General features: G+C 35.6%; 1 protein-coding gene across 2 annotated transcripts in view; it reads left to right on the top strand.

The window, feature by feature from the left end:
• EXOC2 (exocyst complex component 2) overlaps positions 1 to 25,159 on the top strand; it is an 85,726-nt gene that overhangs the window by 43,247 nt on the left and 17,320 nt on the right. For both annotated transcript variants that reach the window (XM_034429066.3, XM_034429067.3), the window contains exons 12-23: positions 4,210 to 4,335; positions 4,813 to 4,937; positions 6,857 to 6,925; positions 8,001 to 8,158; positions 14,034 to 14,155; positions 15,073 to 15,134; positions 15,846 to 15,926; positions 16,608 to 16,667; positions 18,538 to 18,599; positions 19,226 to 19,292; positions 21,253 to 21,369; positions 24,029 to 24,170. In XM_034429066.3, coding sequence (XP_034284957.1) covers positions 4,210 to 4,335; positions 4,813 to 4,937; positions 6,857 to 6,925; positions 8,001 to 8,158; positions 14,034 to 14,155; positions 15,073 to 15,134; positions 15,846 to 15,926; positions 16,608 to 16,667; positions 18,538 to 18,599; positions 19,226 to 19,292; positions 21,253 to 21,369; positions 24,029 to 24,170 — 1,191 coding nt within the window. The remainder of the gene's footprint in view (positions 1 to 4,209; positions 4,336 to 4,812; positions 4,938 to 6,856; positions 6,926 to 8,000; positions 8,159 to 14,033; positions 14,156 to 15,072; positions 15,135 to 15,845; positions 15,927 to 16,607; positions 16,668 to 18,537; positions 18,600 to 19,225; positions 19,293 to 21,252; positions 21,370 to 24,028; positions 24,171 to 25,159) is intronic.

Genomic DNA, 25,159 nt, shown 5'->3' on the forward strand with positions numbered 1-25,159 from the left:
CAAAGGAACTTGAAACACTTCATATTGAAGTCTTCAAATTTTCATTACCACTGTACTCAGTTTACCTTTTGATGGACAGGGGAAAATCCAACCTGTTAAAGAAAACAGTATTGTTTCAGTGTATTAAAGCAGAAGCTGCTTTAATTTGATGAGATTGGTAAATAGACTTTCAATTTCCAAATCTTGATTCTCACTTTCTTAGAAATATTAATCCCCATGGTTTCATTGATACTTCTGTATTTATAGCCAAAATTTACATATTCAACAGATACTTTTTTTGATTCATAAAGAACACTCCTAAATTGCAAAGCTGTTCTTTCAAATGGCTACAAATTTATTGGGACCCAGGCTCAAAGACTGGTTTCATGTTGCTCAATGTGTTGAATTTCAGCTGCTTCTCTTTCATATCTTTATTGAATAAGATGTGGTTTGGCTTTGAATAACTATGCTACTAGTTTTGGAAAACCTTTTTTTACAATCTGCACTTATCTTCATTTTTTGTTTTGTTTTGTTTTGTGCTCAATGTAGCATAGAATCTTTAGTAAAGTAATATTCTATTTTGTGTGTACCTAATCTCCCGGATATTTATTTATTTATTTATTTATTTATTTATTTATTTGATTTGATTTGATTTGATTTATATGCCGCCCTTCTCTGGAGACTCAGGGCGGCTTACAATGCATTAAGCAATAGCCTTCATACTTTTGTATATTTATACAAAGTCAGCTTATTGCCCCCACAATCTGGGTCCTCATTTTACCTACCTTAGAAAGGATGGAAGGCTGAGTCAACCTTGAGCCTGGTGAGATTTGAACTTGCAGTAATTGCAGGCAGCTGATGTTAATAACAGTGCTTTAGTCTGCTGCGCCACCAGGGCTCCTTATTATTCTAGGATATATGGAGTTCCCTCCCAGAGTTGGTGGAGCTAAAATTGTTGGACACATTTTGAGAGAATTGTGAATATAACAGACAAAAGGGGTCTTAAGCTTTACAGAGACCTGATGTCAGATTGTATTCTGAGATGCACAGTACACATTTCTGGAATGAAAGATGGTCCTTGGCCAAGTTATAGAGACAGATTACCCTAGCCTCTCCTCTTCTAAAATTTGGAAAGATTTGGTCATGGTACAAAGGATAGAACTCAGCAGAAATCCAAGGGGGACAGTTTTGGTAAAAAGCAGGATTTTCTGTCATCCCAGGAGCCTGCAATTAACACATTGAAATCTCCAAGAAACTGGAAAATGTAGATAATTGAAGCAAAAAAACATTGGCTTCAGGAAGCTTCTGTTTATTTGAAAATAGATAAATGCGTACCGGTAGTCAGGAATTTGTTCAGTTTTTGATGTTACTTTGGTGTGTTGAACTCAATCTAATGTCTTTTATTTCTCTGTACAAGTTATGGGATTGGGTACTTAATGTCCATCTACAGTCAAATCTCAGACTGTATTTATGAAGGTAGAAATTTTATTTAGAAACTTCTTGTAATCTGTAGTAATAATTTAATAATAATAACCTGCTTAGTATCCCTGTTCAGAGATTTGGCAGAGAATGCATCATTTGTAGCACATTGGTGCCACCTTGTGGATTTTTTTACATTTTTCTTTTTTAACAAAATTTTTAGCTGGTGTTTTGACTACAGCCTAGTCCTAGGTAGATATGTGCGGAGAACTAATGTTTTAACTAAGGCAATTTCCTCCATGATTCATTGGAATTTAAGAAGAAGTAGAGGAAATGCCCAGTGAGGCTTGAAAGAGGCTACTCTTTTAGGTAGATCAGATCAGGAAACAGACTCCATGGGAAAAACGATGGATGGATGGATGATTGAACTGAACTGAACTGAACTGAACTGAACTGAACTGAACTGAATTTCAGGACCCTGTCAAGAGTCTCTTCTGAACATTATCTTGCTTTCCAGAATTTAAGAATTTTTTTCCGTTCTCTTTGCTTATATAACAGCTTGCTTATTTCCTTCAAGACTGATTCTCCCTGGTTCTCTACAATCTGCAATTCATCTTTTTCCAAATTGGATGCTTTACATGTTGATCTTTGCAGTTAGAAAATTACCTTTCATATTTTTTTAAAATAAAGGTTGATTTTGTTTGTCAGATACTGCTTTATCTTCCAAAGTGGTAGAAGGAAGCACTCCACTCACTATGTTCTGGCACTGTTGAAATTAGTTTACTTTTTTTTTTTTTTGGTCTTCTAATGGTCAGAAGGGTTGTACAGTTTGAAAGCCTTAACTCTCATACACTTGAGAGTTACAGATAGTAAGTAAGATGGTGCCTAGAAAATAATTGATAGCAGCAGAAACTACCAAGCTACTGCCTCAAAGCAATAGGTAGAGGCACCAAACAGGCTTTGGGGAGAGAAGATTTGAGATTTCCAGCTACCTACTATTTGGGCCTCAGCAATTGATTACAGGTAGTCCTTGACTTGCAACCACAATTCAGCCCAACGTTTCTGTTGCTAAGTGAAACATTTGTTAAGTGAATTTTGCCTCTTTATGACCTTTCATGCCACAGTTGTTAAGTGAATCACTGCACATATTAAATTAGTAACACCGTTGTTAAATGAATCTGGCTTCCCCATTGCCTTTGCTTGCCAGAAGATCACAAAAGGGGGATCACATGACCCCGGGTCATAAATATGAGTCAGTTGCCAAGCGTCTTGAATTATGATCACGTGGCCTTGGGGATGCTACAATGGTCATAAGTGTGAAAAATGATCATAACTCACATTTTTCAGTGCCGTTGTCACTTCAAATAGTCACTAAATGAACTGTTGTAAATTGAGGACTACCTGTACAGCACTCTGTAAAAAATCCAGTCCTCCACAGTTGAATTGATTTTTCTAGTTGGGAGTGGGGAGGAGAAAAGATCAAAATAGCCTCTACTTAAACATGCCCACAACATCCCTTCAAACTCTAAAAAATATTTTCAAAAAAAAAAACCAGGGGGTGGAGGATTTGATATGATCCTATTTTCCATAATGATGTCACATTATTACCACCATACTCTTTTGTGGTCCTTGGGAAAGTCAAAAGCTCTTATTGTGGCCCCCAAAGAGACAAAAATGGCTCATTAAGTAATTCGCTTTAACCTTGCTTTAAACTACATTGATTGATATTTCAAGGAGTTCCTTGGCATCCATATCACTTACTTACATTATGGGGCTTTTTAAAGTACCACGTGCAAGAACACTTGTATTAGATTGGATCACCTAATTCAACTTCCAGTTTCCATTAAACCAGGCAAATGCTCATTAGAAATGGACAAGCAAGACTATGAAGACTTGACCTTCTGACGTAGAGAACAGTAAAGATTAAAGGGTTTAATGTTTGTTTTGTTTATTTTATATCACCATGTGAAATTAAATTATGGAACTTTCATGCACAAGTATGTATGTTATACGGAGATATTATAGGATTACATCTTGAACATTTTAGTTATAATTTTTCCCCAATTCTTCCTGGCTATAAGAAAAGCACTCAAATATCAGCATATTAGAATATATTGGAGTTCCTGATTTGGGATAAGTATGTAGGGATATGTAAAGTCAATCCTGTTCGTTGTAATCAGTGGCAGAGGTACTACTCTTATCTTAATCTGTGGGGTTTTTTTTCATTTGGCAGATAATCTAACTCAAAAACATGTGAACAATAAGGCTCTCACACTATGTGCAGCTCTTCTGACAATTAGAAATTGAAAAATTGAAGCAATTTCAACAGTACCAGAAGCATAGATTATTGAATTATTTCTTGTGCATTTTAGCAACAGACTTTTTTCTTTATTTACCTCAATTCTTGCTGACTATAAGAAATTGAATCAAGTAGCATATTAAGATACATTAGAGTTCCTGAACTGAGATATATTTGTGTGTGTGTGTGTGTGTGTGTATGTATGTATGTATGTATGTATGATTAAACAAAACCAATCCTGTTTGTTGTAATCAGCTGCAAGAATTACCGTGTTTCCCCAAAAATAAGACCCTGTCTTATTTTATTTTTTTGAACCCTGAAATAAGTGTTTGGCCTTATTGCCATGTGCTCAAAAGCCCGATTGGGCTTATTATCAGGAGATGTCTTATTTTGGGGGAAACAGGGTATATACTTTTATCTGCAAGTTTTTTTGTTTAGTGGATAAGAGCAAATTATAAAAGCTAATACTGTGTATTAACTAACACCAGTAATTAATATATTCTCCCATTTAGTCAATCCATTGATACATAGTCCACTGCTTGATCTGGATGGTGAAGTTCGCCCATCTTCACTTGGCCATCTTAGTCGGAGTGCCTCGCTGAAAAGAGGCAGTAGCACTCAGTCCAGTCGTGATGAAAGTAAGTCCAGTCGTGATCACATTACAGTTTTGTGTGTTGGATTTCCTTTCCTTTCCATTCTGCAAACCATGGAAGAATATTTGCCTTGCTGGTATAATGTATTGGGTAAAACTTTGAATTACTAATTAGGAGGTCGCCAGTTAAATGTCTGTTCTCATTATCTCATTATGTAGTCTTAATTTGGCTGTATTTAAGTATATTGACATATATACTTTTTAGATTTTTAAAGAGCAGCTAATTGGATTAATTTATTTTGAATCACAAATGTCAGTCAATTAAACTCTTACTATGAGCGCTTCCATGATACTTAAATTTGCTAAGTGAAGCAGTATGGTACCAAGTCTTATTTAACACTATTTAGCATATTTATTTCTGTAGCACTTATGAATTAACCACTCTTGATGTCAATCACAAATACAATTCCTCTTTAACAATTTTCTAGTAATGAATTTGTATCCTGTATTGTACCTTTTTCAGATTGGCGATTTAAAACTCCTCAGCAAGTAGCATTTGTCGAAAAGTTAACTAAGCTTGTAGTAAGCCAGCTTCCCAACTTCTGGAAACTTTGGATTTCTTATGTGAATGGAAGCTTATTTAGTGAGGTAAGAGTATTTGCATTTGGTATTTAGACAATATGCAGTTTATGGGGAATATAAAATAATGTTTGGCTTATTCAAATACTTGTTTGCTTAAATATCAAGTGTGATTTAATCTCTTGTCATAATTTTTTGCTAACAAACCAGGTGTTTAATTTTTTGAAAACCTAAGGAAGAACCAACTGGTCAGAGAAATTGGGGGGAGGAAATTGCCTTCTTGTGAACCTGTTTGATGCAGTAGCTGAAATTTAGAGTAAGAAGGTGGGGGGGGAGGGTGTCTCAGATTCAAACTTCTATAATCTTCACTAGGTGTCCATAATCCAATCAGCATCTCTTCACCTGTAATTGAATTGGAAATTGCAGGCAGATTGAGATATGAGAAGGAAAGTAGAATATAAATATATTATTGTTCCTTTATAGATTGCTTTTGCAATTCCTTCTGCATCAAGAATGCAGCTTCCAGGGTTTATCATTCTTAAGCTGTTAAGAGATAGTACTAACTACTACTATTGCTTGCCTTCTCACCCTGTGTAATATTGATAAAACAGGACCCTCCCTTATTACCAATCTGCCAGCATTTATACAATCGCCTAAAGAATGACAACTGCTCTCCCCAGCCATTTCTATCAAGTGTTGAGAGTTGAATGATACTTGCACAGCAGCAAATTCAAATTAACTGATTTTTCTACTATGCTTCTGTCGGGCAAATGAAGAAGCTAAATAAGGTGCATGCCTCTTTGGTGGACACCTGGGGTTAAGGAAATTGGAAGATTACTGCTTTTTATCTCCAATTCTTTGATACCCAGGCTTAAATTCAATATTCAAGCTATTAAGATTGTTTTAAAATGTTTCCATGCTTGAAAATAGTGCAAAAATATATAACTGTTGCATTCCATTTTGGCCAGCTGTTTCTCATGTTTGTGTTACTTTAAAAGTAAGAAGCCAGTTGAACACAGACATAATGGTTCTCATAAAAGTTGTGTTCAAAACCCACATAGGATATAATTTAGTCATGAAAGTAATGAGCAATCATGGAAAAAACCAGTAATAAAGAAGCTGAATGACTTAGCCCCACTACTCGTAAAGATGACCTGCATATTTTAAAAAATCAGTTAAGGGTTGCCATGGTTTTACTAGGTTTAGAAAGTTAGTAACTGAAGTGAAGAGACTTGTTTATACATGTGGTGAATGTGCAAGTTGTAACCGTTGGGCTTACCTCAGAAATTTCTACAGGAAGGAGTTAACCTATTCAACAAAATCGAAAAAAGTGGGAAGAGGGGAAATAGTTTGGTGAATGTATTTATAGTGTTCATAGATTCTGTAGATCTAAAAGAAAACAGAGATCATCTAATCTAATCCCATATTTAAAAAAAATAAGCACTTCAATTAACCAGTCCCATTCTCCTTTGATTTCCCCTAATTAATGACCCTGGGGTCTAGGTTTTGTAACACAATCAGGAATTCACCAAAATAGAGAATTGTTGTATATTCAAAATGTATATTCCTTTGCACAGCTAAACATTTCTAAATGGAAGAGGATATGTTTTGGTTCATTCTTAGTAGGCAGACTGCATTTAGTTCTTTGGAAAGCTGAAAGGATGGTTGTACTGTATACTAAATCAATATTTTTAATATACTTTGAATTTATTGAGTATACGTGAATATAGCACGTGAGTATAGCAAACTCATTTTTCGGAGTATATAGTGGGAAAACTGTTTTGATATGAAAAAGGTTAAAATATCAATTAAAATATTTTTATTTCTGCTAATGTTCTCTGTTAATTTAAAGACTCTTTTTAACTTGCTGCGAATTCCTTACAGTAATTAGACTCTTCTGTCTGTACTAAAATTGAATACATAGAATAATTCATGTGTTCCTGATAATACTAATGTGGTAAGATTGGCATCTCTTTTTCTTTTATAAGACTGCTGAAAAATCTGGCCAAATGGAAAGATCAAAGAAGAATGCCAGGCAGAGGCAAAATGATTTCAAGGTAAGGGAGCAGGCATCCATTTATTAGATGGTTTTGGAAATCAGAAGTGAGTTTAAATATTTTTAAACCAGGAGTGAGCCTTGTGCGTTAATATTTTAACTGCATTTGAATGCAGTGGCCCTGTAGGGCTTAATCTCAAAGGATGTGGAAAAGCCTGGGGTGTGTGGGGGAATTGATGAAGCCAGGATCCAGGACCCAGCAGAACAAGTGAAGAAAAACTTCCCTTTGCTGTTTGGATACTTGCAATCCAGATTCCAATCAGGACGTCCCCAAAAGCCTTCTATATTCACTGAGTGATGACAGCAGGTACAGATGTAGTATGCTAAAAGGTGCAGAAACATCAAGAGTATAGAGCATGGCTGTCAAACTCCCGGCCCATGGGCCGGATGCAACGCACACTGGCCACACCCATGCCTGGTTTAGCGAAGGGGGGGAAAGTCCCGATACATCACGTGACGCCACCGTGACAACATGATTTTGACACTCCTGGTTTAGAGTGAAGGCTGTTTGTAGTGCTAATCTACTGAGCAAACCCTGTTGTTCCCAGATACACAGGGAATCTGTATTGAGCTTTATGGCATAGGCTTAAAACCTGCAATACCATACTGGTTAATTGGACATAACACAATGCTGGATGTGTCTTTGTGTAATGTGCTCCTGTGTCCGGCTGTTAGAGCCCTAGTCTTGTTCCCTAGACCTAATTTGTACCTTAACCTCATTGGTTCCTGGAATCCTATTATGTGTGAGCATTTTTTGGTTAACCTTTGCTAATATGAATCCTATCTCTGTTTCACTTCTTGGCTGCTGGCAGTTGTCTGATTATAGAATGAAAACTTAGCAAGACTAATCTCCCAGCCAAAAACTCTTCTGTGGTAACATGACATTTAATCAGATTGACTAATATTAGATTGGCTAATAAAAAAACCTACCTTCCACACATTCAGTTATCTTCTCCCCAGTCCTGACAGAACTTAATGAACTGTTTTTTCAAAGAGAATGTTCCTTTGTATCCATATACAATGGTTTATGTACAACTATCATTGCTCAACAAGATGTCTTTCCTTTTCTGTCCTAGATGATGATTCAGCAAGTGATGCAATCACAGGTGAAACTGATACGTGGTGCTCTGCTTCCATTCAGCCTTGAAGAAAATGAACTAAAAGAATATGGTGGCTGGGACATGAAACCTGAGCTTTCTAGTCAGTGGTTACCGCATGTCATTCAAACTGTTAGGTTAGTTTTATCTTAAATCAATATCAGTTTTGGTTTCTTTCAGCAAGTCTCATCTCTTCTGAACCAGTTTTGAATATTCTGTATGACCCAAATAATTTCGAGTTTATGAAACTACAGATCTGATTGAGACTAAGTACCTACAAAAATAGGATGCTAGAATTGGAAAAAGACTTTTAGGCAATTGTGTCCAAGCTCCTGCTCAATGTTGGAATCAAAATTAAATCTTCTGACAAACCTCCTCTTGAATGCATCCATTGAAGATGATCTTGCTATCTCTCTTGATAATTCATTTCACTATCAAACTGCTCTTACTATTAGATAGGTTTCCTAATGTTCAGTCAAAATATTATTCCTTTTAACCTCAAACCATTACTTCATGTTCTACATTCTGAGATAATTAAAACTGGTCTTTATTTTCTGTGTGCTATCACTTCAGATACTTAACAAGTGCTGTTGTATCTCATCCTTCTCTTGTCAAGGTTAAACATAACTAATCCTGTCAGTCTTCTCTCATGTGATTTAATTTTCTTTTTTTTTTAATTGAAAAGTTTTGTAAGAAATACAAACAGTTTTCTCCCCCCCACCCTTTCCCCCTCCCCAATAATAGAAAATATACATTTTCTTATACATAATAAATCCTACATATACATGTTTCCCTTAAAGAAAGCATTGAAATAAAACATTTTAATTACATTCGGAGTTGCTCTTCTTCTCTTTCTTCCCTCATTCCACAACAAACCTTCTTCTTTTCTTCCTTTCTTTCCCTTCCCTCCCTCCTCTTCTCTTCTACTTTCTCCTACCTCCTCTCCTACCTCATACTACTTCCTTTTCCTTTCCCCCACTTCTCTCTTCTTTTCCTCCTTCTCACCTTCACTCCTACTCCTGTCCCCTTCCCTTCCTCCTCCTATCTTCCATTCCTCTCCCTCCCTCTCCTCTTCCTACCCTCTCCTCCTCTCTCCTTTCTAACTTCTTTGCTGTGAAATGTTCTCCTCCTTTAGTATCTGAGCAACTCCTGTATTCTAATTGTAGATACTTTCTTCTGTTAAAACATTTCTCTATTCACCACTTTTTTCCCACCCCAACCCTTATCCCACCCTCCCCACTCACCCCCGACTTCCCAGAGCAAAAACAGGGTATAGCATCTAACAAACATATGCTAAAATAAACTAACTAATTATAAAGTTCAAAACTCCCACACGTTCTTTAACTCCCCTTGCTCCAATTCATCAATCTCCCTTTTATAAATTCTCACAACCAATTAAGTTAAATTCATTCTTCCTAATTATAAAAAAAACTTTTTCTTGATGTATAATCCAATACTTTAACAGTATTACAAACAGTAAAAATCATGAATAAATTCCATTTCCATACCCTCAAACATCATTCTTTTGAACATTACTCCCTAATGAAATTCTGAATTTAACATTAATCCTCTTTCCTTCAGAAAAATTGGGCATCTTGAAATCTTACACATTTTATCTCATATATCTTTTAAAATAATATAATCTTATGTTAAACATTCTAAAAGTCTCTTAATACCATTAAAACACTTATTTACCAAATATGAATTTCAAAATCTGCAGGAGGATATCTTTCAGATTTTCAATTAACCATTTTAATACCTCTAACTTTTTAAAAAGCAGCCCTTTTACTTATCCAAAATTAATTATCATTTTATAATAGGATTCTGAATTTAACATTAATCCTCTTTGCTTCAAAAAGTTGGGCATCCTGAAAGCTTGCACAATTTATCTCATATATCTTTTAAAATAATATAATCTTATGTTAAACATTTTAAAAATCTCTTAATACCATTAAAACACATATTTGCCAAATGCAAATTTCAAAATCTACAGGAAGATATCTTTCTTAATCTTCTGTTCTTCTCTTCTTTCTATATTTTTTCCAATCCTTTTTTTAAATAAATTCTTTCAACAGCCCCCCCAATTTTATTTTTGAAAATTTTAAAATATTGATTTGAGGTTGATGTTTCTGAAATACTCGCTCTCTTCTTGAGTTCACGTTTTCTAATTTGAAATCCCCATTTCGACTCTTCTTGCTTGTATAATCATTCAGTCCATTCCTTTGTCCATATAGCCAAAATTTGTTGCCATAAAGGTTGTCAGCTTGCAATAAAGAGTCTGTTTGTTGCTTTTCTATCAATTGAATGGAAACGTCCGCCAAAACCATTGTTTCGACTGTGCCAGCCTGCCTTTCAATCCTGACAGCCTCTTGCTTTTCCAAAAACAAACTCCTCTGAGTAATTTCCTGCTGGCCATCCAACAACTGCTTATGTTTTCCCAAGCTGTTTTTTGAAAAAGCTCTTTCAGTTGTATCCAGAAGAGCAGAATTAAAAAAGTCTAGAGATTCTTGAAAAACCTGAACAGTCACAGCTTGAGAATTTGCTGATCTCTCCAACAACTGCTTATGATTTTCCAAGCTGTTTTTTGAAAAAGCTCTTTCAATTGTATCCAAAAGAGCAGAATTAAAGGAGTCTTAGAGTTCTTGAAAAACCTGAACAGTCACAGCTTGAGAATTTGCTGATTCACCAGCCCTGATGTCAGCCATATTTCAGCCACTTTGTATTCATCCAGCTATCAGGACGACAATTCCAACTATTTTCCACACAGTATAAAAGCAAGCTTTTAATTAAAGTCAGTACTAAATTCTTTTCCTCGATACCAAATTCTTTTCCTGGACGCTTCCACTTTAAAACTTTCTCTTAAGGTGTAATCCAGTAGCTGTATTACTGTTGCAAACGTTAACAAGCATTAACAAGCACTTTCCCTAGTAGCTTCCTCCTCCCGCTCTCAAACGCCATTTTCTGCATTTTAAAACGGAGTTAAAGTATTACTTGCAATTTTTTCCTTTTTTCTCCTGATTTGCTCTATCTGCAATCAAAGTAAAGATGTTAAAATCCCCCCAGTTGTTTTCAGCAGATTTTGGTCGCAGCTTCTAGCTCCGCTTTAGCGGAGTCGTCCCTGGTCCGGAGCAGCTTGACAGGCTTCAATAGGGAGCCCACATCCTTCGCACCCCAGGATTTCTCCTAGTGCACTTGGGGGGCTCTACCTCCGCCTGTCGGTTCTTCTCTCTCCCCTTTGCCCGGGGAGAGGGTTTTTTGCCGCCAGACAGCTGTTTTTCGGCTGTTCTGGCGGCATTTACGGTGCCGGGGATCGGGCGCTCATGAAGGAGCGTCAGCAAAGCTCGCGGAGCCAACAGGAAGTCCGTGTGATTTAATTTTCAAACCACTGATCAAATGCATCTGTTACGGTTCCTCTGAATCTTTCATTCATGTAGTGCTGAGAACTAAATGCAGTACTCCAAGTTGGAGCTGACCATTATATAATATATGGAACTATATTGTTTAGGCAGAGCAAGAACAAGTTCTGATAGTGATCTAGTCATAAGGGTTACACTGATGCAACAAAAGATATTCTAGGCTTTGCTTGGATAAGTTGGTTTCTCCAAATAGAGTGCAAGTCACTTCTCAGAGTGACCCTCAAACATTTCCAAAATTTTAACTCCCCTCAAATGTGCTCATTATCATCCTGAAAAGTCAACATCCTTAGGAATCCCTGTTCAGGAATATTAGCTAGGCCAACAAGTTTGCAAATAAGCATTTACCTCCATAATTACATTCAAGTCATGAATGAAATATTTACCTGGTGGTGTAGGGCTTCCTACCTAAGCAGGGGGTTGGATTAGAAGACTTCCAAGGTCCCTTCGAACTCTGTTATTCTATTCTACCTCATAGCAGTTTGGTGAAGTATTGACAATGTCCCTTGAGTTTAGCTTTCAAACCATCTGTGAGTCCATAGTTAACTAATTTGCTAATCAGAATATGTTTTACCACTTAATTCCCACAGTCTACTAAAATCTGTATTAAAATCTGTATTTTAAGAAATTAAAATAGAGACAAATCAGAACTGGCTGCATTGTTTTTATGAATTTATATAGATTAATCACTTGATGATGTGCCCTAGCATCTTCCCGTGATTCCATATCACATTGTCTTATTTTGGCTTCCAGGTTCTCCTTCTTCTCTGTTTTGCAAGTAAATGCCAGTCAGAGTTATAGATGCAGGGAGTAAGGAATCTCATGACTCAAATTCTGTCACATCTGCTGCGATTTTGCATGTTCCAAAGAAGTTGAGTTTTTGTCATAATATCATGATGCTCATTTTATTATTCTAACAAAACTATCAAATTCTGCAGATGCCTTTGGTACCAATCATCCAGTACAGGTAGTCCTTGACTTACAACCACAATTGAGCCCAGAATTTATGTTGCTAAGTGAGAAATTTGTTAAGTGAATTTTACAATTTTCCTTGCCACATTTGTTAAGTGAATCACTGCTGTTGCTAAGTGAATCTGGCTTCCCCCGTTGATTTTGTTGTCAGAAGGTCACAAGAGATCATTATATGACCCCGGGACACTGCAACAGTCATAAATGTGAACCAGTTGTCAAGCATCTGAATGTAAATCACATGACCATGGGGATGCTGCAATGGTCATAAGTGTGAAAAATGGTCATAAATCACTTTTTTCAGTGCGGTTGTAACATCAAACGGTCACTAAATGATGATTATTATTCAGATTATTCACATATTTCCTAAGTACTGCAGGGCTCAATTTATATTTCCTAAGGACAACACTCATCCCAAATCAAATGGTATTCCCCAGCTATGTTTCTATCAAGATCAGTTCTTCATTCAGCTCTTCACAAGGCTCATCCTCAAAAAATAAGCCAAAATTGGAGTTGAGTAGTTCTGCCTTTTCAATGTTATCTATTACCTGATTTCCATATTTGCTTTGTAGCTGATGTGCTATTTCTTTTTCTTTCTTCCTTTTATTTGAACATAAGATTCCTACCATTCAAATTATAGTCTGTATGTATGTACTCCTCCCCCCCCAATTATATGTTCTTTTCATATTTCCATAACATTTTAGTGCATTCTGTTGACTGCTTCTGCTTGCTTTAAATTTCTCATTGGAATTACTATACTTTTAATGCATCTAAAATTCCTTTTTCCATTAGCTTTTATTGCTATGTAATCTTACTTAGTATTAATTTATTTTTGTTAAAATATTCTTTGTTGAGTTCAGACTATACATTGACTACTGTCAACTTTAAATTCCCATACCGTCAAGTATTCCAGCATTTCCTCCCAAAATTCCTCTATTATTCCTCACACTTGAGACAAGGAAGTACTAAAAGACAGAGTTTAAGAATTGCAGCCTGTCAACATCTACTCAAGACTATATGATAAAGGTGGCCAATCCAAAAATATGATAAACATTATGAGAACTTGGGAACTACTCGAAAGACAGTCCATCCTGCTCTCAGCAAAAGTTGGCTTTTAGTCCTGTCATGCAAGCTATGGCAGAAAGCAAAAGTTTGTGCACTCAAAACATTAGGGTTTTCACTACTAAATTACTTGAAACTAAATCATAATATGCACTCATAGGAGGAAAAGGTATGAATATCTCCAGAGTCTGAGGGTGAAATTACTGGCACCATCTTAGCCTGCTGACAAGATAATGATACTATACTCTTTATCTATACATGGGGAGAGCTGTGTCATAAAGAAAGTGGCCATTTTCAGACCTAGATTTCACTTAATGCTACTGCTGTGCTTTTACTTGTATCCTATTTTTTTGAGTTACAATTATATGAAATATCATTGGGACTTTTCCTAGGCGTATGACATTGCTGAAAGAAAGGGCTCCACTGGAGGAAGTACTAAGATAATTTTTTTTTTTCCTATTCACACACATATTACACATCCCGTCTGAGGATATTTTGACATTAGAATCACATACGTAATAAACAAGTGGGTTCATTATAAATTACTTTCTTTTCTTTGGCTTTCCAGACTTAGCTATGAATCTCTTACTGCACTTGAAATACCAAACGATATGCTTCAAATCATCCAGGATCTCATTTTTGACCTCAGAGTCCGTTGTATAATGATTACATTGCAACATACAGCTGAAGGTAGTTATTGGTTTTTTTGAAAATTTCTTATCAGTGATGAGCTCTTATTCTTTTGTTTTGTTTTTTAATTCTCACCTGTGATTTTATTTTCATATACAGATCGTCCTTGCTTACTGATTGCGTTTAGGACCATCCTCTCCATTACGAAGTGTAAAGTGGGTTGTACAATGAAACATTGTGTGACTGCCCAGCTTACAATGTCAGTTCCAGTTGCAGTTCTTAAGTGAATCACTACGGTTGTTAAGTGCAGTGTCATGTGACTGCAGCTTGCAACTTCCTGCCAACTTCCCTGTTGACTTTGCTTGTCGGAAGCCAGCTGTGATAGTTGAAATGGGTGATTCTTGGACACTGCAACTCTTATAATGGCATATCTATTGCCAGGCACATGAATCGGGATCATATTACTGTGGGGACACTGCAGCTGCTCCCAAGTTTGAGGACTGGTTTTAATTCTCATTTGGCACCATTGTAACTGAAAAGTCACTGGATGAATAGTCAGTAAGCAAGAGCTATCTGTACCTCTGAATTTACCTTACTGATAGTTTTGTTCTATAGTTTTTCATTAAAGAGTATGTAGAATATGGAAATCGTTCATTTCAATAATTGTTTTGCCTCTTAAAACATTTTCAAGTATAATGAACAAGGTACATTATTATTATTTCATTTTTATTCTGCCTTTTTATATATAACTCAAAGTGGTGAACATAACTAAGATATTATAACAATTAATGCACAATCTTTCCAATACAGGTTGAGTTTTCTTGTTTTGCTTGCAGTAAACTTAATGTATAAAAGCTGTTGCCATTATTTTTTAATATAACATTGACAACATTCTTAAATGACAAATCATTTCAGTTTGTAGTGTAGTTTTATGCTATGCTGAAGATAACAGTTTTGACATCGTTGCTTTTTTACAGATGTGAAAAAATTGGCTGAGAAGGAAGATTGGATTGTTGATAATGAAAGCTTAACCAGTTTGGTGGGTAAATTACCATTTGTTTTTCAAATATTGGTATTATATGGTGTGATGTTAAATTTGGGTTAGTATGTCTGGAAATTGAATACAAAAAAAAAATCAAGTTCCATCTATTTAAGAAGACCAAACTAATGGTACTAGAAGCTTTAGCCTCAGAGGAACCACATCTGAAAGAACTGGGGGACTTCACAGAGTGAAGAGCTAGAATATCATACTGAAAATCTGGAGTCAAATTAGGGGTGAAATCCAGCAGCTGCTGACAGGTTCTGGAGAACTGGTAGCAGAAATTTTGAGCAGTTCGGAGAACCAGCAGTGGAAATTTTAAGTAGTTCAGAGAACCGGCAAATACCACCTCTGGCTGACCCCAGAATAGGGTGGGAATAGAGATTTTGCAGTATCGTTCCCCTGGAGTGGGGTGGGAATCGAGATTTTGCAGTATCCTTCCCCTGCCACACCCACTAAGCCACACCACACCCGCCACACCATGCCCACAGAACCGGTAGTAAAAAAATTAGGATTTCACCACTGAGTCAAATCCTCATTCACCTTTACAGGCTGTTTTTTTCTCATGGTTAACCATAATTTTAAATCTAAATCACATAATTGTTAAGGGAATAGAAAAGTGTGTGTTCTCATTGAATTTGTAGAATATATTTTAAAATTTTAAGTAATTGATTTTATAAGTAATCTACAGTTTCCTCTTTCTCCTTTTAGCCATCACAGTTTGAACAGTGTGTTATACATTCTATCCAGTCACTTAAAGGAGTTTTGGACTGTAAACCTGGGGAGACTAGCGTAAGTAATGTTTAAGACATCTCTTTTGTTCCATTTAATATAAATAATATAAAGCAGAATTTAAAGGTATACTTTGCAGGTGAAACTTGGTGCAGTCTACTCATATCGTGTCAAATAATTAAACATTTAGTAAACATTTACCTTTTTTGCAAATTAGAATTATAAAGCTGATAACTTGTTCTTCAAAATCAGTATTTGATTCCAAGACTATTTCAAAATGAGAAATCACTAAACAAAATCTAGGTAACTTGCAGAAAATAGATCAAGTCACAGTAGTAATTACAGTATACAATCAAAGCACTAAGATTCACATATGTTCCCTTTTACTACAACTTGAAGAGAAAACTAGTTTTTGGCATCCTTAGTTGACTTATTGTGGAAGAGAATTAACATGCATATATTTACTGATTATCTGCAGTTCTGTGCACTTGGCATTCAATAATCAATGCCTTGTAAAGCATTCATAAAATCAAACTCCTTCTGGATCTGTGTAGCAGAATACACAGATGTCGTAAGAAATTAAATCTAGCTTCTGGTTATTGCTTTTTTTAGTCCCTATTTAGAGAGTGCATTGTGTAGCTACAGTTTGTTAGTTAAGACCGAGACAAATGCACAGGAAATGCTTGGCTTTTTCATGTGAAGCCATTTCACTCAGTTGTTCCAATAATTGTTTTACTTTAGGTTTTTCAGCAGACAAAAATACAGGAAGATGTGTGCCATCTGAGCATTAATATCATGCAGGTAATGTATGGCTTAAGAGAAGGATCTAAATTAACAGGGTCTTCCATCCTTCCGAGGTGGGTAAAATGAGGACCCAGATTGTTGGGGGCAATATGCTGACTCTGTAAACCACTTAGAGAGAGCTGTAAAGCACTGTGAAGCGGTATATAAGTCTAAGTGTTATTTCTATTGCTATTGCTACAGTAATAGGTTTGGTCAGTTACATGTGCTTAAGAAGTTACTCTGTATAAATATCATCTGTTTCTTGTGCCACTGGTACTCAACTTTAGTATTAATAAATTAGTACTGAACAGAATAACTGAGCAGTTATTTTGCGGTAACTCAAAATATCGACCCTCCCCTTTCATTTAAAAGAAGCTCCAAATCAATTTTTTCTCAGCTCTTTTTCAACATGCACTCTGCTGTTTCTGTACTTTTTCCATAGACTGTGGGACCTGAATGAAACTTTTAGTTGTAGATAACAATACAGTTATCTAGAACTGTAGATAACAATACAGTTATCTAGAGCTATAGAGAACAATACAGTTATCTAGAACCGACTACTAAAACAAGGAAAGATAGCTAAGAGCATTTGGGTTTTTTTAAAAAAATGCATGAAGTTGCTAGACAGCTGAGAACAGATCCAAGGTGATGATTTATTTTTTTGTTCGCTGTGTAAACAGCATCTAGCTGATCTTGGCATGCCTAGACAAAAGAAAACAATAGCAAAGTAATTCTGTTTTTTACCAAGCAGAGTACATGGATGAGTCAGCAAAAAAGAACGGAGAGTGATAGCACCTTTCCCAACTAAAAACGTTTTCTTAAAAGGCATAAGATTTAATTAGCTACTGCTCACTGTATCAGATGCAGAGTGGCTAGACTAATGTAGGATTTAAATCAGCATGGGGGGGAAGATGGATGAGAATGGAAGGAGAAATTAGTTTAGTTATGCAGATGCGGGCTACACATAAGGCTGATTACAAGTACCTTATCAATTAATAGTTGTAGTGTTCTTTAAAAAATCATTCGGTTTGTGGAAACCTGAACGTTAGATCTATGCAGTACTTAAAATCCATAGCCAAAAAATTTCCTCATAGCATGTCTCTGCACCTTTCTGCAATTCCAAGGAAAGAAGCAGATGTTTTAAGGAGCTGCAGACAGCTGCTACACGAGGAACCCCTCGTACACCAAAGCATCTCTCTGCCTTCAAATCCAAAATATTGCATATTTCTGTTCAGCGTTTTTTTTTTTTCATTTTTTAAGGCAAAAAAACCAAAGTAGAGAGAAGCAAATTCTGTATTTACAGAAATTGTGAAGGCTAACATTTGTATTTGAGATTTAGAGACATACAAAAGAAATATTGGGGGGGAGGGATAAGAAAGAGGAAGTGATATGACATTTCCTGCTAATTATGAACTGCCATTTTTCTATTTCCCATGCCTGTTTCTGGTTTGAGGGCAGGGTTAGATGAAATCCATTTAAATATAGGTGGGGAATATTATATAATTTGCCTTAGAAAGAAAAAATAAATTAGGGAATACATGTTTCCATCATATATTCCCATTTCTTTTGGGACACATACATACACATTTGTATAGGAAAGCAATGAAAATCATCACATTGTTTCGAGGTGTAGTGACAATAAAATCTCTTGTGGATTGATCTTTAAAGCCATAATTGTTTATTTTATTCAGTTTACCAAGAATAAGAGGTTGAATTAAAAACAAATATAAAAAAATAAAGTTCAGCTAAAATTAAACTGTTTGAATGAAATAGAAAATACTCTGTAGAGATAAAAAGGTTGGAAAATACTACTTAAATTCCTTATCTTGGTTAGCACTACTTGTAATAAATGATGGTATCAGATATATTGATTTTATTTCTTTTGCAGGTATTCATTGATTGCCTGGAGCAACTAAGTACGAAGCCTGACAGTGATATAGATACTACCCAGTAAGCGAAATAATTTGGTGATGAGTTTTTTGACAGTAATTAATTCTAGAATCTGGCAAACTTTTCAGTCACATTTCACCTTGAAATGATTATTAGAAACACTTTATTCATATATCACTAATTTTAGAGATTCTACAAACAATTTGTGTCATTTATTTGACATAGCTAAATAATTTAACAACTTTCACATTGAATCAAACTGACCAAAACATGTTTAGTATAGTATGATGCAAACAGTCTATGTTGTTAGCTTATGGTTCTTGTTTCTAAAAATTTGGAAAATTAATTCTTTAAATAAGGCTTTACAAATCATAAATTGTAATTTCTATTTTTATTATATAACTATATATTTAAATTCGCTGCCCAACTCTAGTGAATTCATGTTCTTTGATACGGGTTCTGTGCAAAAGAAAAATGACCCTACATTAACTTCAGGCTTCTTTTTTAAAAAAATTAAAATCTTTCAGCATGGAAGATAAGAGCTTCCATCTATATTTTTAATTGTTGTTGGTTTTTTTAAAGAATCCATGTCAGTTAAACTCATTTAGGGTTATTAGGAATTTATAAGGCAGGTTTATCCTAATATCAAGATGGGTTAATCACTGACTACTTGCAAAATCCCTTAGTCTTCCAGGTGACATCTCATCTTCAGATTTATTTGGAAGCATCCATGAAGATTTCAGTTTATCTGTAGTAAGTATTATTGCTGTTCATTAAACCCAAAATTAAGAAAAATGATCTCAGCAATATGTTATAATTCATTTAGAAGTATATTCTATTGTATATTGTGCTAATTTTATTTCTTTACAATATGGAAATATTACTAGCAGAGCATGTTTTGGAAACTGTAATATAATAGAAATTTGTGGTTGGCTAGCCAAGAATATAGATGTCTGCTTTAGTTAAAAGCTTGCACAAACACTTAAATTGGCTCATAACTCCAGATCAGTTGATTTATTTGCATACACAGTTGTACACAAAAGTTTAGGCATCTCTGCTTAGGTTGTCTGTTTCATCAATCCCTAAATGAAGAGAAGCTGATACAACTTCTTCGTGGTAGAAAGTTAAATGACATCTTCCTGCACATTTGAATCCATATTGACTATTTATATCCTATCATTTGTTGTATGGAAAAAAATAAATTCGGCAGATGCAGAAATTTGGTCCCGTTTGCAGTTAATTAATTCTGCTATTTTCAAAAGTTGGTAGAAGATGGTAAAAAATAATTGATTCATTAAGATTAGCTAGCAAGATAAAAGATACTTTGCCAGGTGAACAAATACTGCTACCTTCTTTCCCTCTCCGATTGTGGCTGTTCTTCTGTCTACTTTGCTTTTTCTAAGCAACGTATTTGAAAATCACACTTAAAAGTAGGAAAAAGCTGCAAAAAATCAAAACGCCTTCTGCAATGGAAAATCTGGAATACCAAGAAAAATCTCTGCTAAAACTGTCACACAACCAGTCAGATCTGCAAAACAGAAGCCATGAATCACTGGAAACAATCTGCTGAAATGTTTAGCTGACACTAGAGTAATTATCTCTAGGTCCATAGTAAAACATTACATATACAACCATGATCTAACCTTTTCTCTGAAACCATCACAAAATAAATTATCTAAACTATGCCTTCCCCCTCAGAAAAAGCCATTAAGCCTGAAACATTTAGGAATATAGTTCTTTGGACTAATGAAACAAAAAAATTGAACTGTTCAACCATGGCCACAGCCACGCAAAAATTTGAGGGTGGAGGGGAATGTGAAGCATTTGAAGAAAAGACTTCAGTAGAATAGCATTAGAATAGTCCTGTCTTTTGGAGTTTTTCAATGTCCAGGAACACAAGAAATATTTGTGAGGCTGGAAAGAGGAATAGACTGTAAACATCAACTTGTATATGATAATATTCAGTACTCGATGAAGAAACCGAAGTTGAAAGGTTAGCTATTTCAGTCAGACAATAATCCAAAGCATACTTTAAAATTAATCATGAAGTATTTATAGGAAAGAAAGATGATTGTTTTTAAATGGCTTTCAAAATATTGAATGTTGCTGAAAATCTGTGGGAATATATAAAGTATGCAGTGCATACAAAAAGAGTCAAGTATATTTTTGAGCTAGAAGAGGTACGCAAGGAAGTGAGGGGGGGGATTCCAAAATAAAAAAACAACAGCAACCCACTCTTAACTGGAAACAGGAAACATTAGGAAGCTATCACTTCCTTAAAAAGATGTTATAAAGTACTGACTGGAAGATGTCCAGATTGCATTGCTCACTGCTTTCTTTTTTTGATCGGTAAGAAGGTGTGCATTCAAATGTGATGTTTCAAATCTCAAAACACATTTGATAAATGATTCCTGTTAAGTTTCTGTATAAGAAGAATGATGCACCTTAAGTAACTGATGCCTTTTGGAAGAATAGTTTTTTACATAAATTCAGTTATGTTGTATACTCTGTTGTGAATATTTCATGTGACAAAGGTTCTGGTTTTTCTGGACATATAATAAAATTAATAAAGATGTTAAAGGCCCTATTTAAGAACTATTTAAACTTTTAACTGGTTAGCATTTACCTTTTCTTGTACCATTACGGCAAACTCTTTTGTATGTGCATTTTCTTCTTAAAGAACTTCCCTTCATTGGATCCTTTTTTGATTTAGGAACGAAGGCTTTTAATTGTCCTCAGTAATTGCTGCTATTTGGAACGTCACACATTCCTTAATCTAGCTGAACACTTTGAGAAGCATGGTTTCCAAGGAGTGGAAAAAATTATTCAAGTAAGTATTTTCTGACTGCAGATGAGCAGCATGATGGCCTAGAGGTGAAGGCGCTCACCTCCCACTCAGAAGGTTGAGAGTTCAATCCTAGGCAGCAGCAGATGTTTCTCTATCAGGGCGCAAAGAAAAAATATCTGCTGTGAACTCCACGTAGGCGTCAGGAAGGGCATGTGGCCAATAAACGCTCAGTTCGACTCAGTCGCCCCGACTCTACCCTAAAATAAATGGATTAGAGGATTCTGACTACAGATATTCAGATGAAGTAAATTCATAAGATTAGAAAAATTTACAAAAAATGAAGCCATTTTAGAACATTCTCACTTTTAAAATTGTTGTACAGGTTGTCCTCAATTTATGACCAGAGTTGAGACCAAAATTTCTGTTGCTAAGCAAGGCAATTGTTAAGTGAGTCACGCTTGATTTTACAATCTTTTTTGCCATTGTTGTTAAGTGAATCACACAGTTGTTAAGCAAATCTGACATCCTCCATTGATTTTGTTATCAGAAGCTACTGGAAAGGTTGCGGATGGCAGTCACATGACTCTTGAGACACTGAAACCATAGCAAATACATGCTGATTGCCAGGCAAATGAAATTTGAACATGTGATTATGGAGATGCCAGGATTAGTCATAAGTCACTTTTTTTCAGTGCCGCTGTAACTGAACAAATGGTTGTAAGTTGAGGACTACCTGTAATGACTTTTTAAAACTTTAATTATACATTTGTAATTTATGTATTTTCACAGAAAAGCAGGATTTACACATTGTAAAATGAATCAAGAAATAAATTGATCCCAACTGCTGAAACTTATCATCCACCTATTTTCAAAATACATTTGTTAAGAACAGAAAATCAACAATTATGAAGTACAATATATTCACAGTTTGATATCCTCCACACTAATCACATTTAAGTCTGACGTTTAACCTAGCCTGCGTATAAAGTCTGCAGTACACAGAACCTCAAGCAAGACTGTATTATGACATTTTTTGTCTTTGAATAGCAATAGCACTTAGACTTACATACCGCTTCACAGTACTTTACAGCCCTCTCTAAGCGGTTTACAGAGTCAGCATATTGCCCCCAACTATTTGGATGCTCATTTTACCGAGTTCGGAAGGATGGAAAGCTGAGTCAACATTGAGCCAGTTAGACTCGAACTGCAGGCAGCCGGCGGTCAGCAGAAGTAGCCTGTAGTACTGCCTGCATAGCCCTATTTTATCCACTGTATATCAGTGTCAGGGCTGTGAATGCTTCAAAAATGATTTGGAAAAAAAACTCAATCAAACACAGCATCTGTTCACTAGGCAGCCACATTTTTTTTCAGGCTTTCTCACAAATCTGAGAAATGTTTACAGTGGTACCTTGATACAGGATTATTTCAAAACCTGTCATTCTTGACGCATTTTGATATGAGGATGATGTCCCAGTAATCAGCCTTTGTTTAGTATTTGAAGTCCTGCTATAGGAAGAGGGGGATGGTTGTGGGGAATGGACAGGATGTCAGCCATACTGGGAAGGTCGCTACAAAAGGAGGGGGATGGCCACAGAGGGTGAATAGGAAGTCAGGCTTGCTGGGAAAGTCACTGAAATAGGAACAGGGTCAGACAGACATTTCTTCCCAAAATTTGTTTGGGACTCATCCTTTCTAATACCTTTTGCAACTCCCAGAACACCAAGTACCAAGATACCACTGTACTTTCAGAGTTGAATTAATGCTGCTGCTGCTTTAATATTTTGATTCATTGAAAAAAGCTACACCATTTTGTTTAAGAATAGATCAGCTCGTGAACATTTCCTTTACTGGATGCCTCCACCTGTCAAACTGGAATTTAATGTTTCCCATTGTGAAGGAAAGTGAACCTGACTTTGCCAGTGAGGAAGGAATGAGTGAGTGTTAAGGGAGTGACTAAAAAATTAGTTTTGAGAAAGAAGAAAGCAAGAGAAATTTGAATTAATTTTGTTTGGCATTAGATGGGAAAAACAGAAACTTTGAGAAGCTTTCAAGATTCCTTTTATTATATCCTATAATAATCAAATACCATTTCTAGAATGTCTACAATTCCTGTTCTACCTACCTTGCCAACTTTGAAGGAATGACAGCCATAAACGTTTTTCCAGTGTCATATGGTTCAAATCATACTAATAAAATAGACGTAGAGCATTATTTCAAATGCTTTATGTCACTTTAGTCAATCAAATTCAAGCAGTGTAAGGCTATGAAATACCAATTGCTGCACCATGCACCTTGTTTTATGGTCTGCTGGGTAGTCTTGCATTGGAAAACATTATTTTATCTCTTCCCTGTGGAAAGTTTAAAAAATAGTTTTTCTTGGGTATCATTTTGTAGATGGGAATCACAAATCCAAAACAACAGTAACAATAAAGAAACAGACGAAATCTTTGTCGTGTTACTTGCTTTTCCTGTATACTAATATAATATAATTGCCTTTTTCTCATTGAACCAGGTGAGAGTTTGGGAAAATTGTCCAATATTTTGTAACAAGTAACTTTGGTTTATATACAGTCAATATGTTTTATATTGATTACCAAAAAAATGCAATTAACCTAACTAGTACACTTGCAAGTTTAAAAGATGTGACATGTAAATTCTTTGTGGTAATATTATTAATGTCACGGTTATGTCTCTATTTTAGGTTAGTATGGATTCATTAAAAGAATTAGATCAACGGCTATTTGAAATATACATTGAGCTAAAGGCTGATCCCATAGTAGGTTCATTGGAACCTGGAATTTATGCTGGTTACTTTGATTGGAAAGATTGTCTTCCTCCAACAGGTAAGTATTAGTAGAATTTTTGGAATAAATAATATGGGTAAATATGGTTTAACAGTTTCAAATATTCTGCATCCCTGAAATCTCTGTACAGATTTATGTACAGTTTGTATATATGCATTTTTATTACAGTACTCCTTACTTGAGACCTCATAGCTCAATGTCTGGACTGGTTCAGGGTTCATAGCTTAGTGTCTGGACTGACTCATAAGAATCCTGTGCTGATTCATTTTTACATACAAGGATTCACAATACTACTGTTGGCTGAGTGAAATAGACATGTAACTGTTTCTGCACACATAAACTGCTTCAGTCAGTTCTGCAACTCTTAAGTGTAGAAAGTTATTTAAGATAGAAGGAGGCAGAAATGAACTAAGGAACTTGAGATCAATAGATTTCCTGATGATTTAAAGTAAATTAGCAAGAATCTCCCAACTTCCAGCTGTTTAAAAACAGCAAAATTAGATCACATCCCATGTAGATGCTCAACTTCTCCAGGCTATGATAAAAATAATGGGCCAGTCGGCTAATGGAGTGACTTTTCTGTTTTGAGTGGTAGTTCTGAGGGACATTTGCAGACTTAATCTGGATATGAGTAGACATCTTGCATGATCAGGAATCCTAAAAATTGGTAGTCCTTGACTTATGATTATAATAGAGCTGACCCATTACAATCATAACTTGTGATGGTTATAAAGCAAGTCATCATGTAACCCACCTGATTTTACAACCTTTTTTGCAATAATCATTAAGCAAATCACCATGGTCATTAAGCTGCCATTGTTAAATGAACCCTTTTTCTGCTGTGGCACATTTTTACTGAAAACCAAAAGTAAATGCCACCATTCAACAAAAACAATGAAAATCACAGTCATGTGCATGCGACATTACAAATGGCATAAATGCAGATCAGTTGCCAAAATGTACCACATGACCACGGAGTGGGGTGGGAGGGCATGCAACCATTGGAACTTTGGAACTTTTGTAGGGTC

Source organism: Pantherophis guttatus, chromosome 3 (genome assembly GCF_059756535.1).
Source record: "Pantherophis guttatus breed Tessera chromosome 3, ASM5975653v1, whole genome shotgun sequence".
In the NCBI taxonomy this organism is placed as follows: domain Eukaryota; kingdom Metazoa; phylum Chordata; class Lepidosauria; order Squamata; family Colubridae; genus Pantherophis; species Pantherophis guttatus.